The following is a 19,188-nucleotide window of genomic DNA, read 5'->3' on the forward strand; positions in this document are numbered from 1 at the left end:
ATCACTGAGCCATATCCTCAGCCTTTTTTATTTTTTATTTTGAGACATGGTCTCACTAAGTTGTTTAGGGCCTTACTAAGTTGCTGAGGCTGGCCTTGAATTTGCAATCTTCCTGCCTCAGCCTCCCAAGCTCCTGGGATTACAAGCGTATGCCACTGCTCTTGCCTAAGAAGTAACTTCTAATCTCTCTGGATTCTGTTCCTCTTGGTCCATGGGCTTGGGATCTCATTTCCTTATTTTAACATTACAGGGAAGTCTCTCTATGTGAAGAGATTGCATGAAAAACTGAAAAAGAAGTTAAATAGTGAAAAGGTGCCTTTAAAGATTGTTCGGTTGACTGACATTCAGGTGGATGAGGGCCGCATCCTGGGCTCCCTCCTGTCTTTCTGGGATGCTCAGTTTCGGAAAACGCCTATGATATTCCACTTTGATGTGACTGCTTCGGTAAGTGCCTATATGGCAGCTGAATGGCCACATCAGAAGGTGTAATTCCAAGGGCCCCACTTGCTTCTCCCTGTATGAAGAGTCCCTTCTTTTTACACCTACCTGTGGTCAGTACCCTTCTCTTCAGGAACAAGACAGGAGGGTCCTGGGAGTTGGAAGAAATGGTTGGCACTTGTGTATTTTCAACCCACGCTTCTCTGTCTTTAGGTACAGACTGGAACTTGGGTTTTTCTTTTCAAACTCCTCATTTTACAATACCTAATGGATATAAGTGGGAAAATGTGGCTTCGGAACCCATGCCATTTATATATCATTGAAATCCCCATAGGAAATTCAGTACTGCCAAAGAGGTCTTCAAAGCTGGTAAGCACACAGGGCATTTGCAGGTGATCACAGCACACCTTTGCTGCTGTGGCCTGTGGCCTGAGTTGACACATCTTAATTGTTTCCCACTTTCATGTTCAGGGAGCAGCGAGTATGTGTAAGGCAAAGTGCATGCTTAGACTTAGATCTTAATGATGTCTGGAATGAGAATGCTCTCGTATTTATTGATTGGCAGCGTCTTGCATTTGTCTGGATCTGTCAGATCCATGGTGTGTCTGGGTTGAGTCTCACCCGTGCTGAGTGTTCAGGAGATTCCTCTGTTGAGGGCCATTGTCTCTTTTACTGCCAGTGAAGATCACAGGGCGACTTTGCACACAGAAAGCCGTTAGCTGGTGGGAGTTCTATGGTCGCACATGTGTTCGTGCTTGGAGGAGAGATCACGCCACAGGAGGCTGGGTTGGAAATGGATTCCTGGTTAATGATACAGCTACTGTAGTTGAGCTTCTTTAATACCCTAAGGTGCAGATGCCAGCCTCTGTGAATGAGAGGCTGCAGAATGCAAGCAACCACTGTGTGTTTAAGTGATTGTTTTCATAAAGGCCGATCCTGAGTGGATCGCGTGGAGGGTTAATATATATGGGCATCTTTCAGGAAATCAAGTTCTAACTTCTACTTATGTCTCTCCTTTGCAGAATCCACATGCCCCCCAGTTCAGTTTTCTTGACATCTTCCCCAAAGTCACCTGTAGACCTCCCAAAGAAGCGATAGACATGGAGCTGAGCCCCGAGAGAAGCTTCCTGGAGCCTGGAATGGACGAGCGAGAATTCCGCAGTGCCACTTTCCAAAGACCTTACCAATATTTAAAAAGATTCCATCAAAAACAAAACCTGGACACATTTCAATACCAAGCAGGCTCTGTTGAAGGTACCCCAGGGGAGTGCATCCAGCACCTCCTCATATATTGTGGGGTCATTAACCCCTCCTGGTCAGAGCTCCAGAACTTTGCTCGGTTCCTCAACTGTCAGCTCAAGGACTGTGAGGCCTGTATGTTCTGTAATCCAGGCTTTACTGGATTTACACTTCCAGGCTTCAAGAATTTTGTGGTCACCTTCATGATCTTCATGGCAAGAGACTTTGCCACACCAACACTTCATATCTCTGACCAGAGCCCAGGGAAGCACATGGTCACCATGGATGGGGTTGATGAGGAAGAGCTCGCCCCCTTCACTCTCCGGAGGAGGTGGGAGTCAGAGCCTCACCCATATGTGTTCTTCAATGGTGACCGCGAGACCATGACATTCATAGGCTTCCATCTTCGGCTCAATGAGAATGGCAGCGTTGACGCCATCAACCATCTCAATGGGAAGATAATCAAGAAAGATGTCATGACAGAAGAACTGTACAAGGGGTTGTTGCTTCAGAGGGTGCCCTTCAATGTTGACTTTGATAACCTGCCCAGACATGAGAAACTTTTGAGACTCTGCCGGCCACTAGGAATTCCTCAGGCCCTTGATCCCGATGAAACATATGAGCTTACCACAGACAACATGCTCAAGATTCTGGCCATTGAGATGCGATTCCGCTGTGGGATCCCAGTTATCATCATGGGAGAAACAGGCTGTGGGAAAACCAGGCTCATTAAATTCCTTAGTGATCTGCGGCGTTGTGGTGCCCAGGCTGAGACCATGAAGTTGGTCAAGGTTCATGGAGGAACAACCACAGCCATGATCCACTCCAAAGTCTTGGAGGCTGAGAAAACTGCCTTATTCAATAAGGACCAACACCAGTTGGACACCATCTTGTTCTTTGATGAAGCCAACACCACTGAGGCCATAAGCTGTATTAAGGAAGTCTTGTGTGACCGGACCGTGGATGGCCAGCCCCTGGAGGACTCAGGCTTGCACATCATAGCTGCCTGCAACCCTTACAGGAAGCACTCCCGGGAGACCATCTGCCGTTTGGAGTCGGCTGGTTTGGGGTACAGGGTCGGTGCCGAGGAGACGGCAGACAGGCTGGGCTCCATTCCCCTCAGGCAGCTGGTGTACCGTGTCCACGCCCTGCCCCCGAGCCTGATTCCTCTGGTGTGGGACTTTGGGCAGCTGAATGACACTTCAGAAAAGCTCTACATCCAGCAGATTGTGCAGAGACTGGTGGACCACGTCAGGATCAGCGAGGATGAGACTCGTGTGATCACGGAAGTGCTGTCTGCCTCTCAGAGGTTCATGAGGAACACTGAGAGTGAGTGCAGTTTCGTCAGCCTCCGGGACGTGGAGCGCTGTGTGAAGGTGTTTACGTGGTTTCATGGCCGCAGCGAGATGCTCTTGGAGAAGTTGAACACCTTTCTCTGCGAGTCCCGTGCCAGCAAAAATAACTTCAGGAGAGACCCCGTCCTCTGGTCCCTGGTGCTGGCAGTGGGGGTCTGTTACCACGCCTCCCTAGAGGACAAGGAGTCCTACCGCAGAGCCATTTGCAGGTCCTTTCCAGAACCATATGACGACAGCAGGGTCATCCTGGACGAGATCACACACGCACAGGATCTTTTCCTGAGTGGGGTGCCTCTGAGGAAAACCGTAGCCAGGAACTTGGCTCTGAAGGAGAACGTCTTCATGATGGTCATCTGCATTGAGCTGAAGATCCCCCTCTTCCTGGTGGGAAAGCCTGGCACCTCCAAATCTCTCGCCAAGACCATCGTGGCAGATGCCATGCAGGGCCAGGCCGCACACTCCGCTCTCTTCCGCAGCCTGAAGCAGGTCCACCTGGTGTCCTTCCAGTGTAGCCCCCACTGCACCCCACAGGGCATCATCAACACCTTCAAGCAGTGCGCTCGCTTCCAGCAGGGGAAGGACCTGCAGCAGTACGTGTCTGTGGTGGTGTTGGATGAGGTCGGCTTGGCAGAAGATTCCCCCAAAATGCCCCTGAAGACTCTGCACCCCCTGCTGGAAGACGGGTGCATTGAAGACGATCCGGCCCCCCACAAAAAAGTTGGCTTCATAGGTATTTCCAACTGGGCCCTCGACCCTGCCAAGATGAACCGGGGCATCTTTGTGTCCCGCGGCAGCCCCAGTGAGAAGGAGCTCATAGAGAGTGCCAGGGGGATCTGCTCTTCAGACAGCCTGGTGCAGGACAGGGTCCGAGGGTACTTCGCTCCTTTTGCCAAGGCCTATGAAACAGTGTGCAGCAGGCAGAACAAGGAATTCTTCGGGCTTCGCGACTACTACAGCCTCATCAAGATGGTCTTCGCCACCGCCAGAGCATCTAACAAGAAGCCTTCTCCACAGGATATTGCACATGCAGTCCTTCGGAACTTCAGTGGCAAAGATGACATCCCCGCTTTGGACATCTTCATGGCCAGTTTACCTGAGGTCAGGTACGTAGGAGAGCTCAGGACCCTGGAGCTCATCAAGCAGAACATTTTCAGGGATATGAAGACGGCAGCAGTGGGGGAGCTGGAAGAAGCTGAATCCCGCTACTTGCTTGTGCTGACCAAAAACTACATGGCCCTGCAGATCCTGCAGCAGTCATTCTTCAGTGAGGACCAGCAGCCCGAGATCATCTTTGGTTCCAGTTTTCCCCGGGACCAGGAGTACACCCAGATCTGCAGAAACATCAACCGGGTGAAGATCTGCATGGAGACCGGCAAGATGGTGGTGCTGCTGAACCTGCAGCACCTCTATGAGAGCCTGTACGATGCGCTGAACCAGTACTACGTCTACCTCGGGGGCCAGAAGTACGTGGACCTCGGGCTCGGCACCCATCGCGTCAAGTGTCGGGTCCACCCCGACTTCCGCCTGATCGTCATCGAGGAGAAAAATGTGGTGTACGAGCAGTTCCCCGTGCCCCTCATTAACCGGCTGGAGAAGCACTACCTGGACCTCAGCTCGGTGCTGCAGGGGTGGCAGAAGAGCATCGTGCAGGAGCTCATGCAGTGGGCAGAGCAGTTTGCTGACGTGAAGGCCCATCAGTTCCTGGCTGGGCACAAGTACAGCCCTGCTGACGTCTTCATCGGCTACCACTCCGACGCCTGTGCCTCTGTGGTGCTGCAGGCTGTGGAGAGGCAGGGCCCCAGGGACCTGACACAGGAGCTGTATCACAGAGTATCTGAGGAGGCCAAGCTGATCCTGCTGGACTGTGCCACACCAGATGCTGTGGTGCGGCTGAGCACCTCCACGCTGGGTTCATTTGCTGCACAGACCCTGTCCCAGGAATACTGGAACAAGCAGCAGCACCACTCCTTTGCAGATTTCCTCCAGGCCCAACTTCACAATGCGGACCTGGAGCGCCACGCCATCTTCACAGAGGTGACTGCCCCCACAGCCTTTCCTTTATCTTTCACCCAAGAGTCCTTGCTCTCTGGTGCCTGAAGGTCTCAACTCCGTTTAAGGCACTGTTCAGTCTGGAAAACCGGTATGTCCCCTCCATGTTAGGCACAACGAGGATAAGTCTATTTTGGTCTCTCACCTGTTTGTGAGCAGAGCTCTCCTCTGACAGCAGCACTGGGCACAACTTCACTTCCCAGAGTGCTGGGCCCACCCAGGATATAAGTGATTGTCCTGCTTCTCATCCTTGGACAGCCTAAGAGTGATGGACGAGGATGCCTCCCCTTCAGGTGCCCTTAGTGTCACAGGTGAAAGCTGCGCAGCCAGGTGGGGGCATGGATCATAGGGGGTTCTCCTTAAAAGTCACGGGCCGGCTGTGAGGGCTGGCTGGGTATGCGTCAGAGGCAGAGGGATCCTTGGGGCACAGGTGTTGAGTCTGAATTTGCATCTGTGCAGGAGACCAGGAAGGGACTGCTGACAGAGCTTGAAATTCAGGCTGTGAGTGCTGGGTTGTGGGGATGGGATAGGTGGAGAGACATGTGGAGGGCCTTGTGGACAGCCTTGAGCTTGGTCTTGGCTGCACAGAGAGGAGCTATGGATGAAAGTGTACGTAGACATGCCCCGATGACTGGGTGATGGAAACACAGTGGAGTAAGAGAGTGACATGGAGAGGATAGACCTGTCAGGACGTTCTGGCATGGTGCAAACTGCAAATGGTTAGCTGGCAGCATGGCTGGGCTAATCATCAATTCCATGGAGGGTGGCAGGAGGTGGAGGACAGCCTTCCTGAGCTCACTGTCGCTTTGTGCTATCATCACGGAGACCCCAGGAAGGAGCGATGGGTTTGGGAGCCAGCGGTGACCTCTGTTTTGAATAGGTTTGGATGTCTGCTGTGTGGTTGGATGTAGGAATAGGAAGCTTGTCAGTAAGGACAGGCCCAGAGAAGGGGACTAGATCCAGGTGGAGTGGCACATGCCTGTAATCCCAGTGGCTTGGGAGGCTGAGGCAAGAGGATTGAGAGTTCAAAGCCAGCCTCAGCAACTATCGAGGCCCTAAGTAACTTAGCAAGACCCTGCCTCAAAATAAAAACTAAAAGGAAGGGCTGGATTATTGCTCAGTGGTTAGACACCCCTGCATTCAATCCCTGGTACAAAAAAAATGGGGTCTGGAGAGCTGAGGTCCTATGTGCCTGGTGATGTGCACTATGGGGTGTGGTCCATGGCAGAAAATGGAGAACTATTGAGGGGAGGGAGCAGTGGCTAACTCCTGATAGCATGAAGTCAGATTACAAGAAGAAATGGCATTGTGCTGAGCCCTAAAGGATCAGGAGGCTCCCAGGTAGGGAAAAAAGCAAGAAGAGAGACGTTGACATCTCAGGAGGAGAGCAAGGCATCTTTTAGTCGGGGCAAGTCTTCTCTCGGCCATCTGTTGACCCTGGGGTTCTGCTTGCCTCAGCCACTCCTTGTATAGAAAAACTGCTCTGGGTTGGGCTTCTTTCTGTCTGAGTGCCCACTGGCCCTGGGTTCTGACCTGGTGCTCTGTGCTCTTGCTTAAATTCAGCTGATGGCTTGTGTGCCCATGTTGCAGGTCACCACCTTCTCCAGACTGCTGACGAGCCACGACTGCGAGGCCCTAGGGGCAGAGCTGAAGGGCTTGGCCCCGAAGCCTGTGATCCTGTCACTGCAGCAGTTCGACACTGAGTACTCGTTCCTCAAGGAAGTCCGGTGAGGCGCCCTGCCTGCCCATCAGCCTTGGCCCCTGCCCTGGGAACGTGGTATCGCATGCCAGGGTGTGGTAACCACTTGTAAGGAACTCTGAGTACTATGGAGGCTCATTGCTCAGCCTCCTCCTATACCCCTCTGGCCCCAGTTGTAAGACAGCTGTGTCCATCTGCCTCTTGAGCACTGTGTGGCCCTTTCCTTCTCCAGTGGATTGCATCCTCACCTTGTGGAGGGAGACCCCGACTGGACGCTGGGATCTGCATGGCCTATGTTTCCCTTCACTTTGTGGAGTGTTGTGATCCATGTTTTTTGTTTTGTTTTGTTTTTTTTGCTTGTGCTGGGGATTGAACCCAGGGCTGCTCTACTACTGAGCCACATCCCCAGCCCTAATTTTTTTTATTATTAATTCTGAGATAGGGTCTGGCTGTGTTGCTGAGGCTAGCCTGGAACTGGTGACCCTCCTACCTTAGCCTCCTGAGCTCTGGCTGCCCATGTTTTAGGACAGAGGACTCACTGGGGTGATTCTCTTTTTCTTTCAGAAGCAGCTTAATGAAGACAGCCAGACGTAAAATCCTCATTGTCCAGATGGATTTTGATGATGGCGCTCACAGTGCTCAGCTCATTGCGTCAGCTAAGTATGTTCTCAGTAGTTTTCTAGGAAAACATAGGAAGCCAAAATCTCCCCAGGACATCCTGAAGAATTTTTTCCATGAAAACAGTGTGGAAATAAGAATGACTCTCCCTCCCAGCTCCTGACATGGGCTAGAGAAGCTAGAGAGTAAAGGATGAAGGAAAAGGCCAGTAATGGCACAGAAATTGTGGAATGCAAGACGCGTCAATAATGGAATTTTTGTAGTGTTTAGGAGGATGTGTTAAAGCTGCATTTGCAGTCATTTACAGTCCTTTTTTGATCATTTTGATTTTGAATCACATAATTAAAATTAAAATTTCGTCTGAGATGTAGCTTGGTGGCACAGCACTTGCCTAGCATGTCTGAGGCCCTAGGTTTGATCCCCAGTACTGCCTACAAAGAAATAAAAGAACTTATCATAAGTTTAAGGGCAGTAAGACTATATAAATAAATTAATATTTATTGAACATTTTTGTGGTGTTCATAAATCTGTTGCTTTCATAATTGCTGTGTTCTGTTACCTCATGTAATTAAGAGTGACTTCTGCCCCTTTAAAGCACTTGGAGCCTAGTACAAGTTAAGGCCCAGCCAGATCCTATAGGGAGGTGGTCTGCGGCCACTGGGTGTGCAAGGGCCACCGTACCACACTGTACTTTCTCAAAATGGGAAGGCCAGTAAGCCCCAACCTTTGCCATGTGGGTGCCCTGAGACCTGCAGGGCGGGTGGGGATTCTGATCAGCAGTGAGAGGTAGGAAGTGATCCTGCCAATTGGAAGCCACCCTTCTCCTCTCATGAGAGATGTGGTGGCCCCTGGCATTGTGTGGAATGTGGTAAAGCCCCAACAGCTCCTGGGACACGCAGCAGCCATCTCACACCTTAGCTTTTGCTCCATTGCTTGCTTTGTTTTGATTTTTGTTTTCTCAATAGGTATTCTGCTATTAATGAAATCAACAAAATACAAGGAACTCAGGGCTGCGTCTTCGTCTATTTCATCACAAAACTTTCCCGGATGAGGAACAGGGCATCCTACGTGGGATTCCATGGAGGTAGGGCCAAAAGATGAGTGACTGTCTTTAAGTATGTCTGGGCTGCCTCTTGAGGTCCCATGCTGCCCACGTCCCGGTCAGACACCAACCCCTTTTGTCTCTGGGCTTCTCTGGGCTCACTGTTCACAGCCATCGCTCTGGGACGTGCTGCTGCTGTGTCAGCGTGGCCTGGTCTACCTCAGGAGTGCACGGGACACATTCCTGCTCCCACTCTTCATTAAGCAAATGACTCAGAGATCTTCCCCTTTCACACCAGCCCTAGTGCTGACGCCTTTGCCTGCTCCTTGGGAAGTACTGTGTTCAAATCAGTCCATCCCTTTTTCTAGCTGGCTTATGTAAGACAATTGGTATTTTGGAAAGAGGGAAACAAGTTTAATAATTTCATAGATGGAAAGCCAAACTGTCAGCACCTTGCAGCACTTTCTAATTATGGGACAGTAAGTACGGTAAGATGCACATAAAGAACTGTGGACAGGATCCACGGAGCCTTTGCATGACTACATAAATCAGCCTCAACACTCATGTTGGTGGTGAGTGTGCTGATGTGATGTAGGGGGTCTGATGGGTTTTGGTGTGTTCGGGGATGTAGGCTTTGAGGTACCGATCATCACTCTGACAGTAGTGTGATTGAGCATCTGGACAGAGGTGTGCCCCTGCTCATGACAGACAAGAAGAAAGCAGAAAGATGTGAGAAGACTTGGTGGCTTTGTTCTTCACAGGGCTGTGGCAGTCTGTGCACATTGATGACCTCCGAAGGTCCACAGTCATGGCTGCTGATGTGACTAAGCTGCAGAGTGTCACCATCAGCCAGCTGTTCCTGCCAGGAGGCAGCCCAAAGTGTGAGTTGCAAGGTGGCAGACTGCAGAGGTGGGGGCAGAAAGGCAGGTGAAAGGTGCCAAGCTAGGCAGCCTCCTGTGAAGCTGGAGTCAGGGCTGCCACCTTTGAGTCCCCTTTGAGTCTTGGCACCGCCCTCAGCAGGAACTCAGAATGTGGCACTGAACTGCCTGGCTCATGGTCCACAAAACCAGAGCCCTGGGAAGGCCCAGGAGCAGCACCTAGTGTATCAGCTGGTGTGCTGTGGGTCATGTGCCAGACTAGTGGATGACGGATGTCCCCTTAACTGGAGCTGCCACTGAAGCTTGGGACAGGAAACCCTGGTGAGGCTCAGCCTAGGCACAGACCTGGTACTACCCACGCCCTTCCTTCTCCAAGTGGTGACTTGATTGTGTTCCCTTCATTTGCAGTGAAAGGCAACCAGGAGGAGGTGATGGAGGCAGAGATCAGCAAGTCAGGGGAGGTAGCAGCAATGGAAACGGAAAAGGAGGGTTCTGAGGAGATGGAATGGGACACCGCTGACCTGCGGGGCAGTGATGTGAGTTCTCCTCTGTTCCCCTGTTGGCTGCAGGTGGCTGAGCTGGAGGAGCACAGGCAGCTGTGCCAGCGTCAGGCTGAGTCCTGCCTTCTCTTTATGCTGGAAGTGTAGGGGACTTCCAGGACAAGGTCTGCCTTTCCCTTCTTTATGAAGGCTCCTAGTTAGCTCTAGGAGCTGTCCCTCAACCACTGGCCAAATTCGTGATGTCAGCCACCACCTTGCCAGTGGTCCTCTGGGGGCTGGGCAGCACACAGGGATCAGCCGGGGGAGGTCAGTAGGTCAGCTTCACCATGGAGACTGACCACTGTTGATTTGGGCAGGTGGACACCAGGCCACCTTCTCGTGTGGGTAGCGTAGCTTTCACCCACCCTGGACATGGCAGCAGCAGACGATGTGCTGTTTCCCTTGGCAGGCACAGGTCCTGGACACCACCAGACTGCTGAGGAGCTGTGTGCAAAGTGCCGTGGGGATGCTCAGGGACCAGGAGAGCTGCCCGCGCAACATGAGGAGAGTCACCATCCTCCTCAGCCTCTTGAATGGGGACAGTGAGTGCAGTGGTACGAGTCATGTCCCTGCTTCTCATCCTAGTCCAGCGGGCCCTTCCTGAGCAGTGGGAATCAGGTGGCTGAGTATGGCGAGCTGCCCTTCTAGGTTCCTGTGGCTTGGCAGATGCAGCTGGCATAGCGGGAGTCTCAGGACATCTCGTGAATTCTGCTCTAGAGTTGGCCTGGCCAGAGGACCTGTGGCTTCCCTCTGCAGGGGAACTGGTCAAGCAGCCCAGCAGAGCCTCCAACTTGGTGCCCACAGGTGGACTAAATTATGTCCCTTCTGCCTTTTCACAGCCGCGTTCTTGCGGATATCTAAGATACGCCTCTCCATCCTTCTAAAGAAGCAAGAAGAGAACCAGCTCTGCAGTCTGAAGGAGTGGGTGGGGCGAGAGGCTGCGAACCAGGATGCGCTCCAGGAGGCCGGCACCTTCAGGTACTGTGAGCAGCGGGCAGTGCAGGGACCTGCCATGCCATCCCAGGGGAAGGAGCACACCAGGTGTTTCTTTCTCCACCTCTGCAGAGGGCAGAGCTATGTTTTTGCTCCAAGAACCCAAAACAGACCTGGATGGTGGGCATGTGTGGGTTGTTGGCCATGCAGATGGTGGTCCTGGGGTGTTTATTGGCCACCTGGATGTTGGTCTTGGTGGATTGTTGGCCACCTGAATGGTGGTCATGGGGATGGTTGGCTTCCTTTCTCTGCTTTTGTGTCCTTAACTTTTTTTCATAATAAAAAACTTTAAAAAAATTGTTCTCATAGGATGTTTGCCAGCATGTCATAAACCAAAGCCAGGTTTGCCATTCAAGGTTATTAAAATTGAGATTGTGATGTGCAGGGAAGTAACAGAAATTATCTTCCCAGCCCTACAGCTTGAAGTAACAGCAAGTACAAAAATAGGACCCAGGAGTGTCATTTATTATCCGTAATCATTTATTATCCTATAATACCATGACCCTTTTCTTCAGACGTGAGACAACCTTGAGGAGCCTGTGCTATGGGGACAGGAGGGTTGCTCAGGGTCTCAGATGGAGGGTCTGAGGTCTGAAACCACCTGTTGGCAGGATGATCTTAGGCCACTGAGGTTCTCCAGGTCCCTCCAGCTCTGCCCTTCTGACCCCCTGGCCGCAGGCCTGCTGCCCCACGTGGCCCACAGGGGGAATGTGGGCGATGGCAGAGTCCTGGGAGGCCAGGGCCCGTGGCTGCTGGCTTCCTCACCACAGGAAGTTTTCTGTTTCAAGTTCTCTCTGCAGTGCTCCTTGACTTCTTTCCTAGTTACATCTTCTGAAGGAAGTTTGTGAGCCCAGAAACTGAACCTGCTTTTGTCTCCCTGAATGGTCTGTCTCCCTTTCCTAGCACATGTCCAAGCCATGCCCCATCGCCCCTTTGCCACTGTTGCTCTGGCCTTGCTGGGTTTGCCAGCCTCCCTTTTCACTGCCCCATGGTCTCCACAGCACCCGAGACCAGCTTCTTCCCCGTGGTCACCAGCAACACCCAGGAACAACTGGACCTGCTTGCACGGTACCCTCAATGCTCATTTCTGAGGCTGGCAGGATGTCATGACACTTCACCAGCACTGTGTGTCCGGGACTTAATGTCACATACCCTTGGGGCTAGATAGCCAGCCTCCTTGGAGTCCTTTACGCCAGGAGTCCTCTGGTTTTTAGTTCATCATGTTATGCAGCCTGTTGCCTTCATTTTTTTTTTTTTTTTTGATTCTCAAGTTGTTTTAAATTTGGTCTCTTGGAGACCCTCTGCGGTGACTGTTACTCTGGAGCACTTTTCACGGCTCTCAGCTGCTCCGGCCCAGGGCCCCTTTCACCGCCTCCCCCACATCCACTGTGTGTGTTCTAGTCTGGGGTCTTAAGTCAAGGTCATTGTCCTTGCCTAATGGGATCTTTTTTTTCTCAGTAGATGTTTTTAAATTATCTCCAGAATCCTGTGTACTATATATCCAGAAAAAAAAAATTTCCCTACAAAGGGCTGCACTTTTTTCCCCCAAAACAAATATTTATTAATTCTTGTCTTTTATCATGAGAAACTGTAGCATTTTTCATTATGTAAAAAATATATCATTTTAGCATGAACGTTAGATGTAGTTAATTTAACCAATTAAGCACTGTCAGTCTGAAGTACTCAGGGTTAGTTACAGAAACACCTGTAAGAAAAGCCGAATTCTAGATAAAAATGTTTTTTTACTTAACTTTGTATCAAATTTAGTTTGATCTCTTCATCTTTATTATATTTTATCTATAGCTACTTTTTTTCTTAAAATATTTATTTAATTTTTTTTAGTGAAGTTGATCCTTATTTGATTTGTTTATAGAACCTAGTAGGCTTGTTCTGAAAAAAAATCATATAAAAATGCAGCAAATATTTCTTCACCTTTTCAAGGCACTAGTTACTGTTACTAGATGTAGAATTAAGTTCTATCCAGGCCTGCTAACTAATCTTAAGACAATTACATCTGTGAGTCTCTTGTACTTAAAAGTGATAGAAACTTCAATTTGCAGCCCTGGCTTGTAAGCTAGATGGCTTGTTGACACAGAGGAAGGAGGTGTCAAGATCAGCACTGGCTGTGATACCGAGCCACTGTCCCCTGTCCCCTCTCCCCTGTCCCACTCTGCTGCAGGCATACCCTTTGGAAGCGGGTCCAAGGCGCAGTCACCCCTCTGCTGGCCAGCATGATCTCTCTCATCGACAGAGATGGCAACCTGGAGCTTCTGATCAGACGAGACTCACCAGCCTGGGCCCGGGACCTGTGGATGTTTATTTTTAGTAACACTAAGTTGCTGAACATTCCGCTTGTGATGAATAACATAAGGTGAATGAAAATCCACACGGCACCCTCAGTAGCTCTCCTGGGCTTGAGAACGTAGGCTCTGTTTTCCAAGGAACGTTTCGCCAGCTCCTTCTACATCCTAGAGGCCATGGTATCCTGCAGGCCTTTGTTGCATCTCCTCTCTCCTTATTTCCTTTTCTCAGGGCACTGGTGATAGCTCAGAAAGCCAGGTTGGACTCTGTGTGCAGTGGGGACACTGCCCTTTGGAAAGAATATGTCCTTAATCATGCTCATGTTCCATTATGCATGATCTCCCTCATCGACAGAGATGGCAACCTCGAGCTTCTGATCAGACCAGACTCACCATCCCTATTTTGTGTGGGGCCTTCCCAAGTTTCCTGTTCAGATTGCAGGGACTTCAGTTCTGGAATGTAGGCCAATAAGGTGCAGGAGAGGGACAGGTGCAGGCACTGGAGACTTGGTTCTGCCTGAGGCTTTGGGCCCCTCCTAGGCCCTGCATAGGTGGCCTGCTTCGTTCTGTCTGTAAACAGGGGTTATGAGGTAGCCCACCAGTTCTTGTTCAGCAGGAGTCCTGGCCATCAAAGGAGACAGCAACTGTCTGTGCAGCCTTGTTTTATTTTGATGTGGTGCAGGGGATGGAACCCAGGGCCTTACACATGCCAGGCAAGCACTCTACTGTGGAGCCACCCCTGGCCCACAGCACCTTCACCTCTCGTTCACCTCACCTCACTGCAGATCCAAGAGTGAGATGTCCTCCATCGTGGTGCAGAACTATATGAGCCTTCCCGAGGGTGCTTGCAACAGTGTCCCCTTCAGCTGGAGAATCAGGGACTATGTGGAAGAGCTCTGGGTCCAGACCCAGTACATCATGGATGTAAAAGGTGAGACCTGTCAAGATGGGCCCAATGCAGCCCTGGTGAAGCAGCCTTTATCCACAAAGACACTGCCTGACCATCAGTGGGCAGTCAGCAGCCAGCACCTGGTAAATTCTGGGACTTGTAGTTTTCACACTTTGCATGTGGAATAGGCTCAAGTTCATGTCCTGCCTTCATTTTGAAATTTCTGCTGAAGGAGTGAGAGTCATCAGGAGGCCAGAAGCCTGTAAGTCACACCATCAAGTGAGCCTGTGAGGTGATTTAGTGGTGTATTGACCAGCAGGCTGGTGAACTGGAGCATGTTCCAGCAGGGACGGGGCTTGCTACCTGCTGCAAGTTGACCATTCCTGTCCTGAGGCTCAGACCCAGGAAAGGTCCCCTTTAAACTTTCTCAGCAAATGCTAGCAATGAAAGTGTGTCCCCTTCTTCCATGATAAGCCGTTCGTCCATCCTGAGTCACACAAGCTAGAGAGTGTGTGCTTGGCTGTCACTTGTTGGGGGCTGAGTTTGGCCATAGTCATTCCAAAAAAGCCAGTGGCAGGGCTGTGTTTTTGGAAGTCATCTTTCATGTATACATGACCTCATCTTTTCAGCATTCACTTAGAGAACCAGTATGTTCAAAGTAAACTTGTTTTCCTGGGTCTGTATTCTGCTGCATGTCCTAAACCAATGGGAAGCAGTCTGTTCCCTGCTGAGAGGGTGTTTCTTCACCTGGGGCAATGCCCTACCCAACCCTGCTGGTCCAGCAGAGTGTGCAGCTGGGAGCCAACTCCCCATCTGCTGGAAGGCGAATCTCCCTGGTTGGCATAGTCTCTGGCCCCAGCCCTGATGAGTAGCCCACTCAGTTCTGATTCCCTGGGAACCCAGGGTTACTGGAGCCCATTACACCTAACAGACGTACAGCACAAAACTCAGACTCCCTCAGATGTTTTTTCGTGTTGGGGCTAGCATGGCCTAAATTGAATGTTGATCCTGCCTTCCTTTCTGTGTCCCCTAGTCTATACATCCATCACTCTCTAGTCCCGTAAGGCAACCAATATCACTTTGTCTCTGAGTCACCCCCAGGGGCTGCTCTAGCCTATGGCTCTCCTTCCTGGGGAGCAAGCTTCTCTTAGCTTGTGGCTTCAATTGTCTCAAGCTACTCTGGTTTCCTCCCTGCAGGACGGTCAGATAAGTTAGTAGAAATCTTCCAGCAGACTCCCCTGGGCATGTTTCTTGCCAAGCTCCCTGGAGAGCAGCAGCAGGAGCTGGTTCAGTGCTACTTGAGGGACTTCTTGCTCTTCACCATGAGAGTGTCCACCTGGGAGGAGCTGAAGGTAGGTATCCACTCAAGGTCATGTGTGGAAATTGCATGGTCTGGACTGGGGACAAACACGGGAACTCAGCTTCTGAGAGCTAGTGCTACCATGTAGGGGAACAGAATGAAGCCATGCAGAACGCTAGGCTAAGAATGTCCCCTGAGCTGCTCAGAACACAGGGCCAATCCTCGTCACTCCCCAAGGCCTCCAGGAATGCACATTCTAGTACCTTGAGAAGCTCTCCAGATTCCTTGTATCACCCCTCTTGAAATTGTTGAGTTTCTCTTGACAAAATTAAGATAAATATGTAACTGACCTCTTAAGGTAAGAATAATGAGTGAAATTCAGTGGAAAGATTGATAAGTTTTGTTTTTGGTGCTGGGGAGAAAACCTAGAGCCTCAGTCCCACCAGGCAAGTGCTGACTGCAGAGCCAGAGCCCAGCCGAAGATGGAAACTCAGCTGCCTGGTAGTCAACACGCAGAGCAGAAAAAGAAGGTGGAGAATATGAGAGAATATACTCTAGCCAGCATGACAAAAGGTTAGCAAGGAGTTTGCGGAGAATGAGCAGAATATACTCTTATTTTTAAAATGGGTAGAAGTTATGCCAGCTACACAGGGTGTAATCGTGCAAGTTTCTAGAAAGCTTTGCTCACATGCTCAGCCCTATCAGTGACTCAAGAGAACATATAGAGTCTCTAGATGCCAGTTGTACTGCTCATCTGGCAAAACTGAGTTTTCAAAAAGAAGGGAGGGCTTACAGGCTTCCTGGGCAGATGCTGAGCAGTGGTCACATGGCAGGGTGATTGGAGAGCCTGACCCCCCACCGCTGCTCAGCAGAGGCCAGGCAGGTGCTCACAGCAAGGTTTTCCTGCTTTGTGTCTGATCATGAAGAATTAGAAACAATTTAAGTGTCCAAATAAATGAAGAAGGGACAAATTACAGTATGTCCATTTTAAAATGGTTGTTTGCAACCACTGAAAAAACAATGTTTGCACAGATAATCAGTGATAGAGGATTCTCATAATCTAATCTTGAGTGGAGAAAATCAGGAACACAGTGATCTTGATTTGAGGATGATTCTGAGGAAAGGCACAGCTAGGAAAATGGCTAGAGGCTCTACTGAAAAGCAGTCGGAAGATAGGAAGTCCGGGTTGTAATTCTCTTTTTTGTGATTTTTGAATAGTTCTGATTTCCCACGGGAAAACATCTCTTTATAATTAAAAATTCATTCTGAAAACCTTTCAAAACCCCCAGTTTCTGCAGATGGCGCTGTGGTGCTGTGTCTGTGAGCTGCGGGCAGCCTCAGGGAGGCCCGAGGAAGGGCTCTCCCTGCCGTGGGTGCACCTGGCCTATCAGCATTTCAAGACCCGGCTGCACAACTTCTCCAGAATCTTGACCATCCACCCACAGGTTCTGCAGAGCCTCACTGAAGTTGTACAGAAGCACGACATGGCTGGCAGTGAGATGGTACAGCCCCTCGGGAGGCGCCTGTCCCCAGGAGCACAAAGAGAGATCCTTTAGGGGCCTGGGAGTCAGCCTAGCCCAGAGGTGTTGGGAACAGCTGGATAGTGCTTCCTCTATCCCAAGACCCAAAGGAGCAGGTTATGAGCCTGGAATGCAAGGACACACTCTGCCAGGACCTCTGGCTGGTGGGGTCCTGTGGGGTCATGTGACCACTCTCCTCTTCCCAGACAATAGATGTGTTGGCTGCAATGGCCTGTGCTGAAATGCTGATAAGAGACACCCTGAAGCCGAGTCCCCAGGCCTGGCTGCAGCTGGTGAAGAAGCTGTCCATACCACTGGAGCTTGTCTGCTCCGACGGGTACTTGCGAGGCAGTGGGAGCACAGCCAGAGCTGTCACTGTGGAGGTCAGGTGAGATCCAGAGCCCGGCTCTCCCTGGCATGCTCAGCCTGTGCTCATCAGTGGACTCCAGGTCCTGGCACACCTGGCAGCAGGGTGAGCAGGTGCTCCTGCCACGGGCAGGGCTCTTTGTGCACTCACTCTGCGCTTGATGAACCCTGTCAAGTGCCAGGCATCTCGTTAGATGCTTGAGAAAGAGGAGAACCACATGCAGGGAGGCCATGGTGCCCCAGAGCCACAGAAAGGCAGGTTATTCAGCTGCACCTGGAGAACCACTGTGGTGGCAGGGAGCCATTAGAATGGACTGGGGCAGGCAGGGCAAGCAGAGGGGCAGGCCTTCAGGGTGGGGAGGGTCCCAACCTGTGCTCTGCTGTGAGAGTCAAGAGGAACTCACTGTGTGCAGGATTATGAGAGAGTGAGCACAGTGGCTGAGCATGCTGAGATAGCAAAGTGAGACCCAAAGTCCTGCCTGCATGGAGAGCTGGGGGAGTGCTGAGGGCAGGGCTGGTGGATAATCCCTCCTGTCAGCTCGCCTTCCCGTGCTGCCTTACACCTGCCTTCTCATCCCTCCTCCTGTCTCAGAGTTCTCTTTTGGAGCTGAGTGTGTAACACCCTCTTTCGACAGAACCCAGTGGAGTCGTGTTTTCTCTATTGCACTCTTTGTGGAACATGTGCTCCTGGGGACCGAGAGCCAGATTCCTGAGCTGGGCCAGCTGGTGACCAAGTTCGTCTTCTCACTAGACAAGGTGAGCACTGGGCATGTCTCTTGGTGGGATGCAGAGACATGTGTTGTTCATGAGTTTGCCCTGCCTGACTGCTGTATTGTGGCATGTCACTTAGGGATAATAATGACTTTGGCAGGAAACTTGCTTGTGGATGCTTTGCAAGAGCTGAAGAGTTAGGCTCCACCCACCTCCAAGCTGACCTAGAGCAGGCCAGCATTCTAGCCCTCAGGGGCAAAGTCACCACCACCCTGAGCAGGGTGAAAGTGATGCAGGAGAATGCCACTGGAGCGGGGGACTTCCAAATACATGCAATTCATAGGACCACGGGAATAGAAAACCACTGAGCCTCTGCTCCCAACACCAGATAAAGCCAATGATAGTACAACCAGTGCCCCTCAGAGAAAGCCACCATCCTGTGGCTAGGCTGTCTGGCAACAATGGTCACTCAGCACAACCAGATTCCCACCTCTTTCACCCCATGACCTGGGCTAGGGTCACTGTTGTGTGATCTCATCCTGTGGTTGGAATGCCATTGACCTCCAGAGTGCCCACTGTCAGGGTGTCTGAGAAAGGCCATTGTAGACAGGTATGCAGCCTTTGAAATGCAGGCAGGCACATAGGAAATAGATTGGCATCCCCAGACTTGACCAGAATGTCAGAGGCCTGGTGACTGTTGTGATTGCTGTGAACTTTGGTGTTCACCAACTTGTTTGAGGCCTGCTTTTACTTCTTTTGGATGTATAACTAGAAGGGGACTCACAGTATCAATTTATTAAATTTCTCTGTCTCTCTCTCTATTTTTTTTTTTTTTTTGTCCTGGTGATGGAATGCAGGGGTGCTCTACCACTGAGCTACATCTCAGCCTCTTTTTAAATTTTGAGTCAGGATTTGGCTCAGACTTGCCTTGAACATGTGATCCTCCTGCCTCAGGCTTCTTTATCGCTGAGTATGTGCCACCTTGCCTGGTTCAGAGTTTTTTGTTTTGTTTTGTTTTAAAAATGAAGAATTTTAATAGAATTTAATAATGAAGAAGTTTGTTTTTAATAATGAAGAATAATGTTTTAATAATGAAGAGCTTTTTTAGAATACTTTTATTTATTCCTTTATTTTATTGTGGTGCTGAGGATAGAACCCAGAGCCTCACACATGCTAGGCAAGTGCTCTACCACTGAGCTACTACCCCAGTCCTCAGAGGGTTTAGATATTCATTGCCATAATAGCTAGTGAA

General features: G+C 50.6%; 1 protein-coding gene across 5 annotated transcripts in view; it reads left to right on the forward strand.

Annotated features, from left to right (window-relative positions):
- The window catches only part of LOC101954706 (E3 ubiquitin-protein ligase RNF213), a 105,130-nt gene that overhangs the window by 56,983 nt on the left and 28,959 nt on the right, over nt 1-19,188 (forward strand). For all 5 annotated transcript variants that reach the window (XM_078030678.1, XM_078030679.1, XM_078030680.1 and 2 more), the window contains 16 exons: nt 251-444; nt 652-807; nt 1,461-5,066; nt 6,672-6,808; nt 7,345-7,440; nt 8,364-8,482; nt 9,202-9,321; nt 9,727-9,854; nt 10,267-10,411; nt 10,697-10,835; nt 13,030-13,221; nt 13,936-14,081; nt 15,237-15,391; nt 16,629-16,841; nt 17,066-17,247; nt 17,861-17,981. In XM_078030678.1, coding sequence (XP_077886804.1) covers nt 251-444; nt 652-807; nt 1,461-5,066; nt 6,672-6,808; nt 7,345-7,440; nt 8,364-8,482; nt 9,202-9,321; nt 9,727-9,854; nt 10,267-10,411; nt 10,697-10,835; nt 13,030-13,221; nt 13,936-14,081; nt 15,237-15,391; nt 16,629-16,841; nt 17,066-17,247; nt 17,861-17,981 — 5,849 coding nt within the window. The remainder of the gene's footprint in view (nt 1-250; nt 445-651; nt 808-1,460; nt 5,067-6,671; nt 6,809-7,344; nt 7,441-8,363; nt 8,483-9,201; nt 9,322-9,726; nt 9,855-10,266; nt 10,412-10,696; nt 10,836-13,029; nt 13,222-13,935; nt 14,082-15,236; nt 15,392-16,628; nt 16,842-17,065; nt 17,248-17,860; nt 17,982-19,188) is intronic.

Source organism: Ictidomys tridecemlineatus, chromosome 13, assembly GCF_052094955.1.
Source record: "Ictidomys tridecemlineatus isolate mIctTri1 chromosome 13, mIctTri1.hap1, whole genome shotgun sequence".
Lineage (NCBI taxonomy): Eukaryota > Metazoa > Chordata > Mammalia > Rodentia > Sciuridae > Ictidomys > Ictidomys tridecemlineatus.